This window comes from Phyllostomus discolor, chromosome 4 (genome assembly GCF_004126475.2).
Source record: "Phyllostomus discolor isolate MPI-MPIP mPhyDis1 chromosome 4, mPhyDis1.pri.v3, whole genome shotgun sequence".
In the NCBI taxonomy this organism is placed as follows: domain Eukaryota; kingdom Metazoa; phylum Chordata; class Mammalia; order Chiroptera; family Phyllostomidae; genus Phyllostomus; species Phyllostomus discolor.
Window position 1 is genome coordinate 109,179,777 of NC_040906.2, and position 20,649 is coordinate 109,200,425.

At 48.5% G+C, this 20,649-nt stretch overlaps 1 protein-coding gene across 1 annotated transcript; it reads left to right on the forward strand.

Moving 5' to 3' along the window:
• The first annotated feature begins 6,117 nt into the window (after positions 1-6,117).
• ARMC12 (armadillo repeat containing 12) lies at positions 6,118-20,596 on the forward strand. The gene is made up of 6 exons (XM_028510207.2): positions 6,118-8,482; positions 8,995-9,140; positions 9,360-9,494; positions 18,320-18,493; positions 18,609-18,680; positions 20,231-20,596. The coding sequence occupies exons 1-6, from the start codon at positions 8,239-8,241 to the stop codon at positions 20,561-20,563; spliced, it is 1,104 nt and encodes a 367-aa protein (XP_028366008.1). The 5' UTR covers positions 6,118-8,238; the 3' UTR covers positions 20,564-20,596.
• Positions 20,597-20,649: the final 53 nt, after the last annotated feature.

The following is a 20,649-nucleotide window of genomic DNA, read 5'->3' on the forward strand; positions in this document are numbered from 1 at the left end:
AATATGCAAGTCCGTGGTTTGGAGGCAGAGGAACCTTCAGGAGTAGCTCTCAGTGACATCTTTCTGCAGAACGAAGGGTAAGGAGAAAACGCGACTCCGAATAAATACGGCTTTTGGGGCTGGACAAAACGGGGTCTGGCTCCAGTTTGGGGTCGTCTTCCTCCACCCCACTGTCTCCCACTCATTAGTGTCTGGGCTCTTCCTACTCCTGGCGTCCTGCCAGGGGTTTCCCAAGCTATCCAAAAGGGCTGGGCTTGCTTTGCCAGCCTCTGGGAGTCCCTGGAATCCTCAGGCTGGTGTGAAGAATGGATCGAAAAGGGAGCCAAGGAGCTGGGCTCCTTTGGGGGATCGCTTGAATTGGGCCCCTCTACCCGGTTTCCGTTGTCACGTGACTGCATCCCAGGCCTCCCAAGGCTCCCAAGTCTGGGGCTGGAGCGTTCCCAGCTATCCTCCAGCAGACTCCTGGGCTCAGCGCTGGTGCAGCCTGAGCGGCGCCTTCTCCTTGGTAGAGCTACACCACCTGTCCTCCTGCCCCATTCCCACCCCCAGCTGTGATACTCCGGGCCCCACACACGCCTGGGGTTCTACTCCAGGGCTCAAGGATGCACAGGTCTGGGTGCTTTAAGGCTGGTGACCACGCAGGGCAGTGTTGGCTACTTGGCCAGGGTGCGCGTCCCTGGGGCCCCTGTCTGGCCCAGGCCCCGGCGCGTTCACAGGCTGCGGCGGGGAGGTTCCGCGCCCAGCGCAAGCCGCAAGCACAAACAGAGCGAGGAGGCTGGTGTGAGCGCCTGGGCCCCGTGCCAGCGCGCCGGGGCTGGAACACAATGTACCGAGCGGGCGTGCGAGCTGGGAGCGAGAACAGCCTGACTCAGCAGCTGGGTAAGTGGGTGTGCTCGCTCACCAGATAAACCGCTTTTGCAGCCTGCGGTCAGCGAGGACTGACTCTCAAGCGGGAGGGGCGAACTCACGGCTGGCTCCGGTTCGGCTCCCACCCCAGCCTGCCGCTCACTCAGGACCTCCACGTGGCCGTTGGCGCATCGCTCTGGCACCTCGCCCCTGCGATACAGCTGTTTACAGGCCCCAGCCTGAGCAGAGCAGGCTCTGTCCACCACCCAGGGGCACTCTTCACGCCACCAGCAGGTGTGGCCAGGCATACAGCTGCTAGATACATGTCTAATTTCCTCCAAATCCCACCACTCTGGGAAGCCTCTGGACGATGGAACTCTTCATGGCTTATGGAGGTAGAAATTCGTTCTAGGGCAGTGAGAAGAAGAGGAAGAAGATGCTGGGAGAAATGGGATATGGGCCAAAAAGATCTCCCCCATCTCTGTTCTCAGCTGACCTAGAGTTCAGAGTCCCTTCCTGTCCGTACCCCTCAAAACCACTAGGCTCCTGAAGATTTCCTCAGAGGGAGGGAGAAACAGGTGGAAGGTGCTTTGAAGCTTGAGATCCTGCTTTTCTGCCTTACCCACCCTCCTACCCAAAGCCACAGCAAAGGCCTGCAAATACTGCCACCCAGCCACAAAGCTTCTCCCTTCTCCTCTGGGCCTGCTGTACTCTGTGGTTTGGTGGGGTCATTGTGAGGATGAGAGCCAGTACCTCAGCTAGCAGCCCAGAGTAGTACTCTTCCTGGGGGGCAGGGACCTGCCCCATGCCCCAGCCAACTGGGGTGTCTGCAAGGTACCCCAGAGGACATGCTGTGCCTGGAGTGTGCCAGGGCAGACAGGGAGGGGCTCCGTCTGCTCCCGAGTTCCAGGAAAGGTCCTGGCAGTCAGCACAGGCCTGGGCTCCAGGGCCGACGAGGGTGGGGCTGGGGGAGGGACCCTAGTCTGCTGAAGTGCCTCACCTGGGCCTCATACCCCCAGGCCCCATCTGATGACATCTCTGGCACCCTCTGTAGCCAAAGGTGAGGAGATGCATGCCAAGAGAGGCCTGGGCCCTGGACCATCTTTGCACACTGACAGGCATACTTCCCACACATCTGCTTACCCAGCCAACACTCACAGAAGCTCCTAGTCAGGAGGCATCTTTGTTGTCGTTGACCTCAAACTTCTACCTGATCTATGAAATCTCTCCATAATAGCCGAAGTCATAGATTGTTCTGAAGCTGTTTGCACACCTATAGTAACAGGGATACTCTCTCACAGTGCAGCCCACTGTCCTTCTAGACTTCTCTAAGCCCAGTCACAGATGGGACCCAGCCCTCACATGGCTTAGAAGTGACTGAATTTAGGTTCCTCACACCAGCTCCTCCCTGTTGCCCACCATGGCCCTCTTATCCCTCCAAATTTCCATGATGGTGGATTAATTTTTAACAGTTTTCCCTCTTTCACTGTCCTATATCTGATCTTTTACCAAATTCTTCCCTTTGCTGCTTTTATTACAAGATGCATTGTGTTTCTGTCACCCTTTCTTCTCCAACCCCATAGATTCCACCTTGGGCCCAAATTCCTACAGCAGCTGCTACACTGTCCTTTTTAGTCCAGTTTTTTTCTTCCTCCTACACACCCTGTGGAATAAGCTTTCTCAAATACTGTTTATTGTGTATGTTATCAATTTTGGACTCCTCATTCAGCACACTGGGTACACCAACTTCTAACCTGCATGTCCCATTTGAAGGCACCCAGGTTCGTTCATGCTGTGCCCAGGCCACAGAGCCCAGCACAGGGCTGCTGCGGTGCAGGAGGGTGGCAAACCATCTACCTGTCCAGTTGCTCTTTTCTCATGGTAAGAGTTCTTTCTCCAGACTTGGTCTCCCCGGTCCATGAAACCTGTTAGCTTCCTGATGCTCACTCAGGCCCTTTGATTTTGAGAAGCAACTATTTTTCTTTCCCCAAAATCTTCAGAAAGGGGTGGGGAAGGGAGAGGCCGACATCCAAGTTTGAGCCAGACTTCGAATGCAGCTGCCTGGTGGGAGCATCTGCTCCAGGGAGAAACACAACCAAGGAGTATGGAAGGCAGAAAGGAGAGTGCATGCAACCAGTGTCTTTGGGTTTACAGAGGGATCTTGCCATTAGAGATTCCAGCCTGTCTTGCTCTAGGTTCCTGGTCCCTGCCCTTGTTCTCTTTCTCGGCAGCACATCATACACGCACACCCCAATCACCACCTCATAACCCAGCTCAAAATCTACCTCCTTCAAGAAGGAAGTAGACTCCCACCCCACTTTGATCCTTTTGTCATCAATTTCCCTCTGAACCTTATGAGCTGTCTTCAATCTGTGCTATATTTCATTGTTTGGTTATAATCTGTAGTACTTTCAGTCCCATACATTATAAACTCCTTTATGGCAGGGACAGTTTCTTTATTTAAAATCTGTTTTGAGAAGGAAGCACTATTTTTGAGAAGGAAGCACTATTTTTGAGAAGGAAGCATCTATTTTGAGATGGGGCACTCAGGCTTTGGAGGCCATATAAACTTGGGTCTGTATCCTGGTTCCAACACTTAGCTGTTTGGCTTTGGGCAAGTCTCTTAACCTCTCTGAGCCGGTTCCTTCATCTGTAAAAGGCACTAGTGATGTTTGCAGAACGAGGGGCAAAGATTACAGAGACTACCATGTGCCAAGAAAGTGTCTGTTGCATAGTGAGAAGACAATAGCTTGTCTTGCCTTTACTGCACGGTTGGAGACTTCCCTGAATTCAGGGATAAGGTTCCTTAACTAACAGGACCCCCCCCCCCCAAAACACACACACACTGAAACACTTTTAAGCACAAAAATGGACATTAATTGCACCAGTACTACAGACGTAACCCCGGGACTTGTGACTACCTTACCCCTACAAACTCAATAACCAGGAGGGCAGGGTTTGGATGGAGCAATGCAGTCACCCAGTGCCTAAGCGTGGCACCAAGCCTAGTTGAACTTCAATGAACGTTTGTTGAATGAAACAGCGAGTGAATAAGAAGAGATTGAAAAGCCCGCCCCCGCCTCTTCCTAATCCCACCCCAGTCCCAAGGCCTCTGGCAGCCTACTTTCTCAAAGGTCTCTCTCCTTCTCCAGCCACTCCGCCCCGCCTCCCCCTGGTTGCCTTGACAACAGTGACGTATCCGTGAGGGGCGTCTCATCTCTCCATCCTCTGCGGGAGCCTGGGGCCCCTTATCCCAACCAGGGGAAAAGGTTGAGGCTGGTGCCCTCCACCTTCTCGCCTGCCCCGGCCTACAGCTAACTACGCCCACCTGGCCGCCCCGCTGGAGCACGTGGCTCCCTGGAGTGCGGGTTCCTACCCCTGGCCCCTCCGCAGCCCTGAACTAGAGGGGGCCAGGAGCTTGTCGCCTTCAGGCCCGGGGAGCCCTCTCCATCCCTTCACCCCCGACCAGCCAGTGAACACCCAGAACAGGAGCCCAGCGCTCAGCCCAGGCCCACCCTGGTCCCGGCAGACCTCGGGCTCCTGGGGGATAGGCAGGAAGGGTGTGCCCCCAGGGGCGGCCGCGCGCCGCGGAGCGCGGGAAAGAGTTAAACAAGGTGCCGGCGGCGGGAGTGGGGGAGGAGAGCGAAGGGAAAGTGAGAGCGGGGGCGCGGGGGAGGGGTGGTGTGGGGAACCAGCGCGAAAGAACATCCTGTGCCCGCCGCCGGATGCGCGCGGGAGGGGGGACGGTGGACGGGGAGAGAGGGCGAGAGGGAGGCCCCGGGCCGGGAACGGCGCGGCCTCCACCCCCGCCCAGTCCTCCCGCTCCTCTGAGGGCGCCGCCCCTCCGCTCCCCGCGCCTCCGCCGCGTTCCTCCCGATCGCTAGGCCTTCGCGGCAGTAACGAGCCACTGAGAGGCCTCTGTGTCGGGCTCCTGGGCGGGGATAAGCGTTAGCTGGGGAGGAGACGGACTCGGAGAGTGAGGGGCCCGCGGCGACGCACGGCCCCCCATCCTTTCATCTCTCCGCTTCTGGCTTTCTGCGGGGAAGCTCGCGCGAGTTGAGTGTCTTCTCTGCACCGAGTAAGAACACATTCATTCCTGACTACGGCACTTCCCGGTAGTGGTAGGTATTAATAGACCCGTGTTCCCGAGGAGGAAATTGAGTCCCCGATTGTGGAATTTGCCCAGACTCAAGCCGGTCTGACTCCAAAGGCTTTGCATTAATCTAATTTTCCCTTAGCTGTACAAAGAGGCGTTGGGCCTCTGCAGAGTCACCCTCCTTAGTGACCTAGAATTGTCTTGCACCATAGGCCCCCCGCACTGCATTAGGTTTCTTAAATTTCTCTAACCCGAAATTGTTCAAAGCAGGAGGTGAAATGGGTTACAGGAGTTGAGAGTAATTAGCCTGAAGAAGACCAGGGCGAGAGGTTAAGTGGAAGGGACTGAATGACGGGCCTTTCAGTCCTCACTGAGGGCCATGTGCTCACAGCCTTCCCACGCTCAACGTTTTTGAACAGGTCAAACCTGATTATAATAGTAATTATCATCACAGTCAATATTTGGTGAGCTCTGGGCACTGTTCGATATACTTATTCCCCACAAACAACCTCCCAGTTAGGTACAGAAGTAGGTATTATTATTCCCATTTTACCGGTGAGGGAAATGCAGCATGAAGAAATCACAAAGCTAAGTCAGTGACGGAGCTGGTTTTGAACCTGGCAGTCTGGCTGGAGTCCACACTCTCATGGGACTAAACTGCACCTAACTAACTAAACACGATCAAACATCAGCCATGAAGGTAGAAAGCTAGTGCAGATGGCACAGAGGCTGTGCTAGGGTAGCCCATGCCCTTTTGCCTTCGTGAATGTAGGTAGGGGACTTGGGGGCTGGCTGTATGTATGTGGAATCTCAGAATTCTCTTTTACCAGTGGTTTCAGATTTCTGGATTTGACAGAAAAGCCAAAATAAGAAAACAAAAGCCAAGTTTCCACAAAGAGTTGCAGCTTTCATTTATGCTCTCTAAGGACATTCAAAACATAACTATCATCTATTACCATAATTTTTTAAAAGCAAGTATATTTTAATTCTTCTCAAACTAAGAAAGACATCATCTGAATCAAAAGCCATCATTCCACCCTGGCTGGTGTGGCTCAGTGGATTGAGTGTGGGCTGCGAACCAAGAGGTCACCGGTTCGATTCCCAGTCAGGGCACATGCCTGGGTTGCAGGTCAGGTTCCCAGTAGGGAGAGTGTGAGAGGCAACCACACACTGATATTTCTCTCCCTCTCTTTCTCCTTCTCTTCCTCTCTCTCTAAAAATAAATAAATAAAAATCTAAAAAAAACCCAAACCAACAACTGCCAAACTATCTTCCAGTGTAGCTGTATCATAAAAAAGCCATCATTCCCAAGAAAGAACAGCTATGGACTTTACAGCAGCAAATAGACATTCCTCTGTCTTTTTCGTTGTGCTGTGGGCCAGTGAAAAGCACAATGGGGATGCCACTGCCTCTAATCCCTTTGACTTGTTTGAGGACAGAACCAAACATGAGCTATAGGTGTAGCAAGAAGGAGCTGGATAGAGCGAAGAAAGACATCTCCTTTGGAGGCCTTTAAAGAACACGTGGGCACCATGTTTGCTTAGGATGTGAGGGTTGCAGAATCAATTCCATGGATTGGTGAGACCAGTAGCTCTGGGTCACACCTCAGAAAAGGGCAGGGATCTTGTTCTGAAAGATCTTTTCACAGATCTACCAGGGTAGGTAACCTTGGCACTAAAAACAGTGCTCATCAGGCAGGTGTTCCCTTCCTGGAGTTCGTGGATGGTGATAGTTGGTCCTATGGCCTCAAGGAGGCCTGCAGGGGCCTCTTTTCCATGCAGGGAGCCCATGTAGGGGTAGGCTACGTGGGGCTGCATGGAGCAGTAGGAGTGACTCGAGGAGGACCAAGGCTGGCAGAGAGCAAAGAAGAGAATGGCTACGTAAGAGTGTTGCATGTAGCTGGGTATGATGGCGAAGGCTCTGGGTGGACCAGCCTGGCTAGCTGCATCATCCTTGCGGAGGCTATTTTCCTATTTCTTCACGTCCTTCAAGGCCTGGGGCGGCCCAGGACCCAGAGCTTCTAACAGAAGCTCACAGCCAGGCAGGTGAAGCCTGTTCTGGTACAGCCATGCTCAGTGCTGGCTCTGGGCATGAGCCTGGCTTGGGGCCTGTCACCTGGTTCTGTACCAGAAGGTGAAGTCAGCAGATGTGGGGACATGGGGTGAAGGAGGAGGAGAGAAGGGTCTGGTCTCACCTGCCCCATCCTAGTGGGGAAGATCAAGGCCTCCCAAGGTGGGCTCTCATCTTCTAGGTTGGTGGCATCTTCTGAGTCCAGAGGAGGCCTCAAGCCTCTTCCTGCTCTGTGGTGGTAGTAGTAGGGGTGGATAAGGGCAGGGGGTTTGGAACATGGAACTCACAAAGTTAGGCCCCCATGGTTTAAAGGCACAGACCTACTCAAATTTTAACCCTGGGGTTTCAGAATGGTAGGTCTGGATCTCCTCAGGTTACAAATGCAGAAACTGAGACCCAGGCAAAGGCAGTCCCTTCCTCCTTTGCGGTCACACTGGTTAAATGGTCCTGGGGCCCCTGCATCCAGATTCTCTGTCACTGTTCTGCTTTTAAATCCTCAAAGAACAACAGAAGTCATGACCCAAGCACCTGCTAAGTGCAGGATTGTGCTGGATGTTAGAGTGCAGACAACTGCCCTTGAGAGTTTTTGGTCACTTAGGTATATTTATTTAACGTAAATAAATACACGTCATAGGAGGACATGCAGATGCTGGAAGATGATGGGTTTGCCTCAAGACGCTGCAGAACTTTATAAGGTGTGTCCCTCTTCTCAGGGGGGCCCTACCTGCAGAAGCACCTGAGGCTCCGCAGTGGATCTGTGGTGAAGAGAACGAAGACAGGAGGGGCAGGGAAGTGAGGGAACTGGAGTTGCCAGTGGGCACACCCCAAACACCCCTCTCAGAAACTTTCAAAGGCCCAGCCCAGAAATTGGGCCTCTGCTGCCCTCTAATGGAAGAAGGGCAGCCTCCAGAGCCACCCGCGGGGGCCCCACCAACCTGACTCCCTTGAAGAAGAGGGGATGTGGAGACACTTCCTGCCCTAGACTGTTCAGACCCGAAGTCTCTTGACCTTCATCTCCTACAGCCTCTAAGTTAAACTTGCCTTCGAAGCATCTCTTTCTGTTCTGTTTCCCGACTACCCTCTATCCCACCATTTCTCCCATTTCCTTTGTTGCCTGGGTTCCGATTCTGGGACTCTGGTTTCTGGCCCCGCCAGAGTTCTGGTTCCGGAAGGCCCTTACCCAGTGCCTCGGGCCTCGCTCCCACCTGGGTGCAAGCACTGAGGACATGGGCAAGAGCGTCCAGCAGTGCCTGAAGCAACTGGACATCCGCAAAAGTGTAGTGGGCCTGGCCACTGGTGCTGGGGCCATCTACCTGCTCTACAAGGCCATCAGAGCTGGCATAAAATGCCAGCCGCCCCTCTGCACTGCCTCACCCATCTGCATCGCCCGTGAGTGTCCGGGCCCTGGGGAGAGGGCTCAGCCCCAAGAGCCACCTGCTCCCGAGGCCTCCAGTATGGGAGAGCCCAAAGGTGACTCCTTCAAGTTCCTCCTTCCCTTTTCTCTTTTCCATCTTCCTTAAACCCACCCTAGCTCAGGGTGCCTGGGTAGTGGATAGCACCTCAGGGGCCCCTGGGACTCATCTGGCAGGCCTTCATAATCTACGTTCACTCTGGCTTCCAGGATGCCACTGTGAGAATTGAAAAAGCACTCTTTCTGTAAGACTTCTCATTGCCATCTGCTGGAATATCATTGCCGTATACTAATTATGATGAAATACTACACTGTACTGCATATGCCAGGAAATTGTTATAGTAAATATTAAAAACCAAATGTTCATTATATGAATGATACAGCATTAGGTATGATGCCTTGTGCAGAACACACCTTGTTCAACTGGACATGGTGGTCCTGCATGTGGCTAGACACCTCTTCAGAAAAGGCAAGACAGCTTTGTCCCCGGCTCCTTCTCCCCCTCTTCCCAACCCTATTCTTTCATCACTTCTGAGTCCACAGCCTGAGCGGGGCTGGGTTGGCTGTCTAGGCCTGGCAATCGAGCGAGAGCGGCACGGGCGGGACTCAGGTGAGCTCCGGAGGCTTCTCAACTCTTTGGAGTACAAACAGGATGAGTACGCCAAGAGCATGATCCTGCACAGCATCACCCGCTGCGTGTACTTGCTGGAGGCAGAGGTGAGGGAAGGGAAGTAGGAGGGCCCGCCTAGTCAGCCTGGCCCCTGGGGGCTACAGCTGCCCCCTGCCCCCTTATCTGGCCAGGCTGTGTCCTGAGACCTTTCTCTCTGGCTGATGTTGGTGGGAGGATTGTGCTGACAGACCCTGGTGACCCATGGGGAGGGGGGCCTGGGCCTAGGATAGGCACTTCTGCCTCTTCCTCTCTCCCGCATCCCCTAGGCCTCTGCTTGTACCACTGATGACATCGTGCTGGTGGGCACCATGCTGGATGACAAGGACAACAGTGTCAAAATCCAAGCTCTGAACACACTTAAAGCTTTCTCTGGCATCAGAAAATTCAGGCTCAAAATTCAGGTGAGCCTGGGGCGAGGGGTAGGGTGAAGTACCCAGACGCCTGCCGTCTGTGGGTCCTTTAACGGTCATAGGGTAAGGGGTCCCATTCCGGAAGTTTATCTGGGTCTGAGTTCATAATCCAGAAATAGCTTTTTTCTTAGAAATAAGTGTGAAAATGGAGTATCTCTGACTCCCAAACAGTGGAATGGCCCCTGAGGTCCTTTCTGACAGCAACAAACTCTGTGATGCCAACTGGGTGTTCCACAATTCAATGCTGACACTACCTAGAGCTAACGCAGACCCCAGGGTGGGGCCTCAGTCCCACTAGACCCCCCCCTCCCATTCCAGCTGCTAGTCACAAGTCCCCGTGCTTCTGACTGACCGGCGATAAATTTGGAGGTTCTCATGACCCCCTTTTTCAGGTTTGATAATTCACTAGAATGACTCTTGGAACTCAAGAAAATGCTATTTACATTTACTGGTTTATTATAAAAGATACAACTGAGGAGCAGCCGCCAGTGGAAGAGATGCATGAGGCAGAGCACGGGGGAAGGGTCAGAGATTCCGTGCCTTCTCCTGTCACACTTCCCTCCCAGCACCTCTGCGTGCTCAACCCAGAGGTTCTCGGAACTCTGTTCCTTGGGAGTATTTCTGGAGGTGTCATTGTGTAGGCATGATTGATTCATCATTGGCCATTGGAGACTGAACTCAATCTCTAGTCCCTCTTTTCTCCCCAGAGGTCAGGGATGGGGCTAAAAGTCTCAACTCTCTAATCATGGCTTGGTCTTTCTGGCCACCAGCCTCCATCCAGAAGCTATCTAGGGTTGTGCCACAAGTCACCCCATTAGCATAGACCCAAGGGTGATGGAAAGAGACTCTTGTGAATAACAACCAACCTTTCAGTCAGGAAATTGCAAGGATTTTAGGAGCTCTGTGTCTAGAACCAGGCATCAAGAGCAGCATGGTATCATACCACAGCCCTCAGGCGGTGCTGGTGAGAGGCTGGTGTCTGGGCTTCTGCCACCTTCCCTGCCACCACGTAGAGGCAGAGCCCACCAGATGTCAGTTCTCCAGCTTCCTGCTAGCAGGCCTCCACCTTACCTGTTTCCATACCCATCCTTTCCTGCTGGAGCCAAGAAAACATGGCTCTTTCCTGCCTGTGGTCAATGTTAGTCTCCGTCTTGGATCCCATCCTATCCTTGAGGGCCTCTCCCGGTCATCCTGTCTGCCTGGTGTGGCTGCTCCTGCTCCTCGTCATTGTATTCAGCATGCTCTAGTCCTTCCCATCTTAAAAAAGCACATCTAAAAAAGAATCTCTTCCTTGACCTCCAAACTTCTAACAAATGGTCTCCCTCTCCCAAATTGAAAATAAGTGAAGTATTTAAAACTTAACACTATATGTGTACAGTAGAAAGAATAACAATAGAACAAAACATGAATGACCAGAACCCAGACTAAGAACTAGAACAAGACCAATAGTTTAGATGCCCTTCCCCAACCCCAGCCCCTGCCCCTACCAGAGGCAGTCATGTCCCTGCATTTTGTTCATCATTCCCTTGATTTCCTTGTAGTTTGTACCATGTCTGCATGGATAATCTTACATTGTAGCAGGGCAAAGCAGACAATCAATGAACAGATGAAATATGGTTTGGAATGTTTAAGCTTCCTGTATCTGGGAGTATGAAGTTTGTATAGTGTGGTTTGCCTTTTCTCCCTCAACATTGAAAGATTCAACCTTATTGCTGTGGGTAGCTCTATTTCCTTCTTTCTCACTTTTATTTATCCATTTGCCCACGGGTAAGCATTTGAGTAGTTTGCATTTTGTGCCATGAACATTGTATATGCATCTCACTCAGGGACATGGGAGACTTCCTCCAGGAAGGCCTGTGTGCAGGAGTGCAATGGCTGGGTGAAAAGGTGTGCCTAGCTTTCCAAGACGGGTTGTATCCGTGTACACCCTCCACGAGCCCTGATGAGTGTTTCCGTGGCACCATTTCCTTCCCTACCCTTGCCATTTCCACACTTCAATTTTTTGGCATCAAACTCTTTGTGGGGGGAAGGTCTCTAGGTCTTCACTTCCTTGCTCCCTCTCCATCCCAGCCCTCTCAGTTTCCCAAAGGCTATATAACTCTCAAGCTTATCAGAATTGCCTGGAGAGCTGGTTAGAAATGAAGGTTTCGGGGCCCATACCCACAGTGCAGTTCAACAGGGAGCTGTGTTTTTCACAAGCCCCTGGGCATCACTGTTCCTTCTCTCCCCAGGGTCCATATCCTGAGGACCTGAACCCTGTTTTTCCTCTCTCCCTGTGAAGACAGCCACCCTCTGGCCTCAGTTTTTATCTAGATCTGCTCTCCTACATCTCTGTCCACAGCTTGGGGGCTCCCCTGACCTCCAGGCCCATGGCCAGCTGCTCCATTTAGACAGCCCTTTAACCCAACACATTCAAAACAGAGCTTGTCCCCATTCCCTAAGTCAGATCTCTCCAGAGGGATCTGATTCCATCACCCACATGCTTGGTCTTGAGGCTCTCTACCTCCTCACCCCAACTCCAGCCATTTATACTGTATGTTTCACACTCTCCCACTCCTGACCTTTGTACCTGCTCTTCTCTCTGCCTGAAACCCCTTCCTAGACTTGCTAACTCCTACTGTCCATCAAATCTTAGGAAACAGCCAGGGGTATGGGCAGGGAGAAGCAGGGTTCTAGTGGGAATGCTGTGGACCTCACTCTAGGATTCTTGTCTCCCTTTTATGTGGCGCACAAAGGTACAGCTTGTGAGGTTACCTGTCTTGGGTAATACCTCTAGGTCCAAGTATCTTGCATCTCTGAGACCAAGATCCTTTTATCCATTCAACAAATGTCTACTGAGCACGCACACTGCACCAAGGCACTGTGCCAGGCACCGGAGATGTAGCAGTGAGCAGAACAGGAAAGATCCCTGTACCAGTGGAACTTCCGTTCTAGCGGGCAAGGCAAGGCAGGCAACACACAAATAAGTAAACTATGACAAGTGCTATGGAGAAAAATATAATCAAGAAGGTTGGTAAGGAAGGCTGGGATGGAGGTGGTGTTGTAGTTTCATTAGGACCTAGGGCTTGATGAAGAGTTTGTAGAAATGACACCACAAAGCATGTTCTATAAAATAAATGTATATCCCTGGCCAGTGTAGCTCAATGGGTTGAACTCTGGCCTGCAAACCAAAGGGTCGCTAGTTTGATTCCCAGTTAGGACACATGCCTGGGTTGCGGGCCAGGTACTGAGTAGGGGGCACGTGACAGGCAACCACACATTGATGTTTCTCTCCTTCCCATTCTTACCCCCTTCCCCTTTCTCTATAAATAAATAAATAAATATCTTTAAAAGATAGTAACTTCTCATTTCAAAAATATAAGAAATATATATAAATTGGACTTTATCAAAATCAAAAGCAATTGCTTTATAAAAGACACTGTTCAGAGGATGCAAAAATAAGCTACATACTGGGAAAAAATATTTGCAAACCATATATCCAACAAAGGACTCATATCTAGATTATATGATGAGCTTTCAAAACTCAATATTAAAATACATAATCCAATTAGAAAATGGGCAGAGGACGTGGAGATATTTCACTGAAGAAGACATACAGATAGCAAATAGGCACATGAAAATACAACGCTAAATACTGGTGAACATGTTGAGAAACTGGATTTCTCAAACATTGCTGATGGGAATGCAAAATAGTTTGGCAGTTTCTTAAAAAATCTAACTATACAAAAAATGTATAGCTATACATTTACCATACAAACCAGCATTTATCTTTAAGATAAATCCTGGGCATTTATCCTAAAGAAATGAAAACTTGAATTTGCACAAGAACCTGTATATAATTGTTAATAGAAGCTTCATTTGTGATAGTTGAAAATGAAACAACCAAAATGTGTCTCATTAGGTAAATGGTTGATAAGCTGGTAGTTCATACCCTGAAACACTACTCAGTAATAAAAAGGAATGAACTATTGATGTATTCAACAACTTGGGTGAATTTCAAGAGCATTATACTGAGTGAAAAAAATCTCAGACAGTCACAAAGTATGGTACCATTTCTACACCATTCTCTAAATGTCAAAATTATAAGACAAAAGGCAGATTAGTGGTTGCCAGTGGTTAGGGCTGATCCGGTGGGGAGGAGTGGGACTATAAGGGGTCCCACAAGGAGGACCTTTGTGGTGATGCAACAGTTCTGGTGGAATCTGTGAAGGTTGCAGTGGTGGTTACATGAATGTACACGTGTGATAAAATGACATAGAATTATACACACACATTGTACCTACACCAGTTGCCTAGTATTGTATTCAATATTGTATTATACGGAAGACGTGGCCATTGAAGGAAACTGGGTGAAAAGCACGCAAGCCCTCTCTGTACTATTTTTGCAACTTCCTGTGAATTCATAACTATTGTAAAATAAAAAGTTTAAAAGTAAAAAGTATTAACATGTGACAGAGGCATGGAGAAAAAAAGATAGGGGACAAGAAAGACTGGGATGTAGTGGTGTGGCAGTTTTAGAGGAGGTGGACAGGGAAGGCCTCACTTGGGTGATGTTAAAGTCCTGAAGGAGGTAAGAGTGAGCTATGAGTAAGGAGTGAGAGCATTCCAAGTAGAAGGAACAGCCAATGCAAAAACCCCAAAATAAGTGTGTACCTGGCACATTCCAGGAATAGCTAAGAGGCCATTGTGATGGGAACCGTGGAAGCAAAGGAGAGAATAGATAAGGCCAAAGTAATAATGGGGGAAGAGGGGAAGATTATATTGGATTGGGATTCACTGTAAGAACTTCAGCTTTTAACCTCAATGAACTAGGGACTCTTTTGAAAATTTATTTTATTTGTTTATTTTAATTTTATTTTTTTAAGATTTTATGTATTTATTTTTAGAGAGGGAATGGAGGGAGAAAGAGAGAGAGAGAGAGAGAGAAACATCAATGTGCGGTTGCTGGGGGTCATGGCCTGCAACCCAGGTATGTACCCTGACTGGGAATTGAACCTGCGACACTTTGGTTCACAGCCCGAGCTCAATCCACTGAGCTATGCCAGCCAGGGCTATTTGTTTATTTTTAGAGAGGGGAAGGAAAAGAGAAGGAGAGGAAGAGAAACCTCAATTTGTTTCCTCTCATATGTGCCCCACCTGGGGACCAAACTGTAACCCAGGCATCTGCCCTGACCAGGAATTGAACCAGCAATCTTTTGTTTTGTGGGATGATGACCGACCAACTGAGCCACACTGGTCAGGGCTGAACTAGGGACTCTTGAACAGACGAGTGGCATGTCTAACAAGTCTCCTGTTCTGAAAACAAATACGGGGTTGGAGTGGTGGAAGCAGGGGGACAGGAGGCTATTGCAGAATCAGATGAGAGAACAGTGGCTTGCAACAGGGCGGTAGAAGGTGGGTGATAAAAAGTGGCTTAATTGTTGATAGATATTTAAAATTTATTGTATTTTTAAGTTATATTTTATTTATTGTTCTATTACAGTTGTCCCAATTTTTACCCCTTTGCCCCCCTCCACCCAGCCCCCTCTCACTCCCTCAGGCAATCCCCACACAGTTGTCCATGTCCATGAGTCATGAATATATGTTCTTTGGCCACTCTGTCCCCTATGCTGTACTTTACATCTCCATGACTATTCTGTAACTACCAATTTATACTTCTTAATCCCCTCACCTGTTTTGCCCATCCTTCTGACTCCCATCCTATCTGGCAATCATCAAAACTTTCTTGATATCTATGATTCTGTTTCTGTTCTGCTTGTTAGCTTATTTTGTATTTTAGATTCAATTGTTGATAGATATGTACATTTTGTTGTTCATATTTTTTATCTTCTTTTTCTTAAATAAATCCCTTTAGCATTTCACATAATAATGGTTTGGTGATGATTAACTCCTTTAGGTTTTTCTTGTCTGGGAAGCTCTTTATCTGCCCTTTGATTCTAAATGATAGCTTTGCTGGGTAGAGAAATCTTGGTTGTATGTCCTTGCTTTTCATCACTTTGAATATTTCTTGCCAATCCCTTCTAGCCTGCAAAATTTATTTTGAAAAATCAGCTGACAGTCTTATGGGAACTCCCTTCTAGGTAACTAACTGCTTTTCTCTTGCTGCTTTTAAGATTCTCTCTTTCTCTTTAACATTCGGCATTTTAATTACAATGTGTCTTGGTGTGGGCCTCTTTGGGTTCATCTTGATTGGGACTCTCTGTGCTTCCTGGACTTGTATGTCTGTTTCCTTCACCAAGTTAGGGGTGTTTACTGTCATTATTTTTTCAAGTAGTTCTTCAATTTCTTACTCTCTCTCTTTGCCTTCCGGAACCCCCATGATGTGAATGTTGCCATGCTTGTGGTTGTCCCAGAGGCTTCTTACACTATCCTCATTTTTTTTAATTCTTTTTATTTCTAATAGAAAGAATAAAAAATTCTATCCTCCCCACCAAATCAGCCCTATCCACTGGCCATTCTGATTGGGTGTTTTTGCTTTCTTATATTCCAAGTCACTGATTTGATACTCAGCTTCATCCACTCTACTGTTGATTTCCTGTAAACTGTTCTTCATTTCAGTTAGTATATCCCTCATTTTTGACTGGTTCTTTTTAATGGTTTCCATATCATTTTTTATGCTGTTGAAGTTCTCTCTGAGTCCATCTCTTCTTCCCCTGACTTCCTTGATCATCCTTATAACCAGTGTTTTGAACTCAGCACCTAGTAGCTTGTTTGTCTCCATTTTGTTTATTTCTTTTTCCAGACTTATGTTCTGTTCTTTCATTTGGGCCATGTTTCTTTGTCTCCTCATTTTGGCAGCCTGCCTGTGTTTGTTTCTATGTAATAGGTAGAACTGCTATGTCTCCCAGGTTTAGAAGTGTGACCTAATGTAGTTGTCCTGTAGCCCCAGTGCAACAGTCTCCCCTATCACCCAGCTGGGTACTTGAAGTGTGCCCTTTATGCAGGCTGACTACCCCCTTTTCTTGTAGTTGAGCCTTGATTACTGTTGACAGGTCAATGAGAGTGATTTACCCTGCCTGATCAGCTGGAAGGATTGGCTGTGACTACTGACCACCAACCTCTGACTACTCTGGAGGCTCAACTGTGCAAGGGCCCACTCCACAGAGCAGGACTTACTTCAGCAGAGCTGTGGTGCCCACTGAGTTCACCCCTTGAGTGTGTCGCTTGTGGAGTGGTTGGGTAGAACTCCAATGTAGTCTGTAGCCTTCTACTGGGTATGCAGGCTCTGGAGCTTTTCGGGAGGTGCAGGCCAGGGTCAGCTACTGTCTGCCTTCTGTCCAGGGCCACCTGGCATAAGCTACAAAGCAATCTGTAGATAGCTGCTATTGTGCTAGGCTTGGAGGTGCCCCAGCCAGGCCAAGCTCTGAACCAAGGCCAGCTACTGGTGGGCCTGGGTCCACTTAGCAAGAGGTATAGAGTTGCTGAGGCCAGATGCTACTTGTTTGAGAGGATTTAGGAAAATCTGAAGCATGAGTCAAGACAAATCATTCATATGGAAAAGCCACTGGAAACATCTTGGGTGGGCCCAAATGTTGGGTGCATTGAAGCTTCAAGGAATCATCAGGGTGTGGCAAATAGTGTGAGCCATGTTGATAGAGTTTCACATATTGTACCCTCCTGCCAGCTAAGTGGCTCTGTGCAGGGACAGGTTCAGAGAAAGTACAATGGCCTCTGCCAACAGTTCTGTCTGGAAGGAAGTTGTCCCCCAGCTCTTCCCCTGATGGCAGATACTACAGTTCCTTGAAAGGCCTCTGGTGCCTTTCAAGCTGCTGCCCTAATGTTGGAGCTCAGAGGGAGGGAGTGAGTCTGAGCAAGTCCATGCATGGGCCCTTTAAGAGGAACTGTCTGGGAGTCTAGCAGTTGCTGTCTTCCACAACCTAAATTCTCACTGGTTTTTACAGCCAGAAGTTATGGAGACTTATCTTCCTGGCACTGGAACCCTGGGCTGGGGGCCTGTTGTGGGACTGGGAACCCTCACTCCTGAGATATCCCTCCCAACTTTTATCCACCACACGTGAGTGTGGGGCCAGCCCATTCTGCGTCTCTGCCCCTCCTACCAGTCTCGATGTGGTTTCTTCTTTAATTCTATAGTTATAGGACTTCCATTCATCTTGATTTCTAATGGTTCTGAATGATGGTGGTTCTGTAGTTTAGTTGTAATGTTGAGTGGTTATGTGAGGAAGCGAGCTGCATTTACCTAGGCTTCCATCTTTGCTTTCTCCTGTTGATAGATTTTGAAGTCACAGCCAAAAGGATTTTCTAAAGGATTGGGAAAAGGCTGTGTGAAAGAAAGTAGTTAAGGAGGACTATAGATATGTGGCTAGATTTCTGGAAGGAAGGCATAACAGACAGCTGAGACAGGGAAGGTGGTGGAAGTAGCAGGTTTGAGGTTGGCAGTGTGTTAATTCTGAGAGGTCTATCCAGCATTTTGGGAAAGAGGTGGAATTGGCGCCTGAATATATAACAAGTTCAGGGAGAGGTCTGGAACAAACTTGAAAGGCATTAGCATATGGATAATACTTAACACTCAGCCTGGATGGTATCACTAAGGGGGTGATGAAGATAGAGAAGATGGGTTGGGCAGAAGAACCAGGAAAGAAGTCTGTGAAAGAGAGGCCAAGTAAAGAAAGAATTTCAAGAATATAGGAATGGTTAACTAGGTAAAATCGTGTTGGGCATTTAAGTTAGAGGGAATTGTCTATTGAGTTCGACTCAGGCATCATGGGCAGGGACAGGAAGTGTGAAGGCAGAGGCTGGGGTAGTGTTGGAGATCATGATATAGATGCAGACTCTTCTTTTCTCTCCCCCCTCCCCAGGAACAGTTCATCAAGGTCCTGGAACTGATATCCACCATCTGGGACTCAGACTTGCATGTTGCAGGCCTCAGACTCCTCAACAACCTTCCACTGCCGGACTTTGTGCACCCACAGCTGCGACGGGTGATGCCTGCCTTGATGGAGATTCTTCAGTCGGACTATATCCTGGCACAGGTGCCTCAAGACCGTGTCCCAGGCCCTGCTCTCCTGACCAGCCCTGGCACAGCATCTAGAGGGAGGAGGCCCAGACTCACCTGCCTTCTCATGCTTTACTATTTCCTTTATTTAGGTACAAGCTATACGGCTGCTGAGCTACCTGGCACAGAAGAATGACCTTCTGTATGATATTCTCAACTGCCAGGTGAGAAAGAAAGTGATGAGGGGCTGCTGGACACCAACTCAGATACTGGGGAAGGAAGAATTGTGGATTCTCCAGACAGATTTAGCCCTGACAGGATAGTCTTGTTCCTCTTCCTGCCTCTGCACTAGATACATTGAAAACCACTCTCTCTTCTGTTATCCCAGTAGAATCAGAATCAATTTTGTTGGGCCCTGGCTGGTGTGGCTCAGTGGACCGAGTGCCGGCCTGCAAACCAAAGGGTTGCTGGTTCGATTCCCAATTAGGGCACATGCCTTGGTTGCAGGCCAGGTCCCTGGTTGGAGGGAGACATGTGAGAGGCAACCACACATTGCTATTTATCTCCCTCTCTTTATCCCTCCCTTCCCCTCTCTTTAAAACTAAATAAAAAAGAGTTTTGTTGGGAGGGGAATCTTCTTTGAAGGACTTTCTAAACTCAGAGAATCAGGAACACAGGTGACAAAACAAAAGTTAATGTAGTTATTTTAATATCAGGGAAAAATTAGTAATAACAAAACACTATTAGGGATAGATAAGGTCACTATATAATAATTGATCTTTCAGAAGGATAAATCAACTCTAAACTTATATGAACCTGATAATATAATCTCAAAATATAGATGGCAAAACTTGATAGGCTTATAAGGAAAAATTTTTCTCTTTTTTTCACATTTTATTGAGGCATAACTAACAGATAATATCATAAGATATTTACAGTATACATTGCAGTGATCTGACACATGTGTACATTGTGAAGGATTCCCGCCATCTAGTCAATTACCACACCCATCACCTCACATCTTTATTTTGGGATCATGAAAACATTTAAGTTCTAATCTCTTAGCAAACTATATATTTCAATTATATAGTACAGTATTATCCACTAAAGTCACCATTTTTTACATTAAATATATCTCCCGCCCCCATCCCCTGGCAACCATTTTTCCTGGTTTCTATGAGTTTGACTTTTCTTTCTTTTAAATTCCACATAAAAATAAAAGTGATACCAGGTAGTATTTGTCTTTCCCTGTCTGGCTTATCTCATTTAACATGTCTTCAAGGCCCATCCATGTTGTTACAAATGGCAGGATTTCCTTCTTTCTCACAGTTGAATAATTATAAGGAAAAATGGACATGTCCACCACCTCAGTGGAAGAGTTGGAAGATTTTAACTACTCTTCCAGCAATTAATAGATAAAAACCTAAAAGTAGTTAAAGGTATACTTACTGGTAATAATTCAAATAAGCTTGAGCCATTAGATATACCCAGAACATTCTCCCTCAAACACACAAAATATTGATCAAAATTAACCACACATTAAAGTTTGTCACAACGTATTTCCTAGAATCAATCTCATTACCAAATTACTCATGTTTTATGACCACAATGTAGTTATGTTAGAGAATAATAATGAAAAGAAAACAAAAAAAATCCCATGCAGCTGAATCTGAAACTTAAGTATATAAGGGAGCTGAGGCAATAGGAAGATGAAGGGAGAACCTTGGGGCTTGCCTTGGATTTCATTCCCACCCTCGCTCCATCCCCATCACAGGTCCACTCCAACTTCCTGAACCTGTTCCAGGCCACACAGCCGGGGAGTCTGCTGTTCGAAGTCCTAGTGTTTGCGGAGCGGCTGAGTGAGGGCCGGAACACACCGCATTACCGCGCCGTGAAATGGCATTACAATGAGCAGTCTCTGCACGAAGCCCTCTTCGGGGACGAGTCACGACTGGCAGACCGGCTGCTGGCCCTGGTCATCCACCCCGAGGAGGAGGTTCAGATCCAAGCCTGCAAGGTCATAGTCAGCCTGCAGTACCCCCAGGACATGCGCATGCAGCCCTCCTCCTGCCGGACCACTCATTCCTACTTTAATAATGGGGAATAAAATTAAGGAGAGCCAATAAATGAGTGTGGGAGAGGAGCCTGAGGGGCAGTGTCTATTCAGGCCTTCCAGGGCTGGGGAGAGACTTC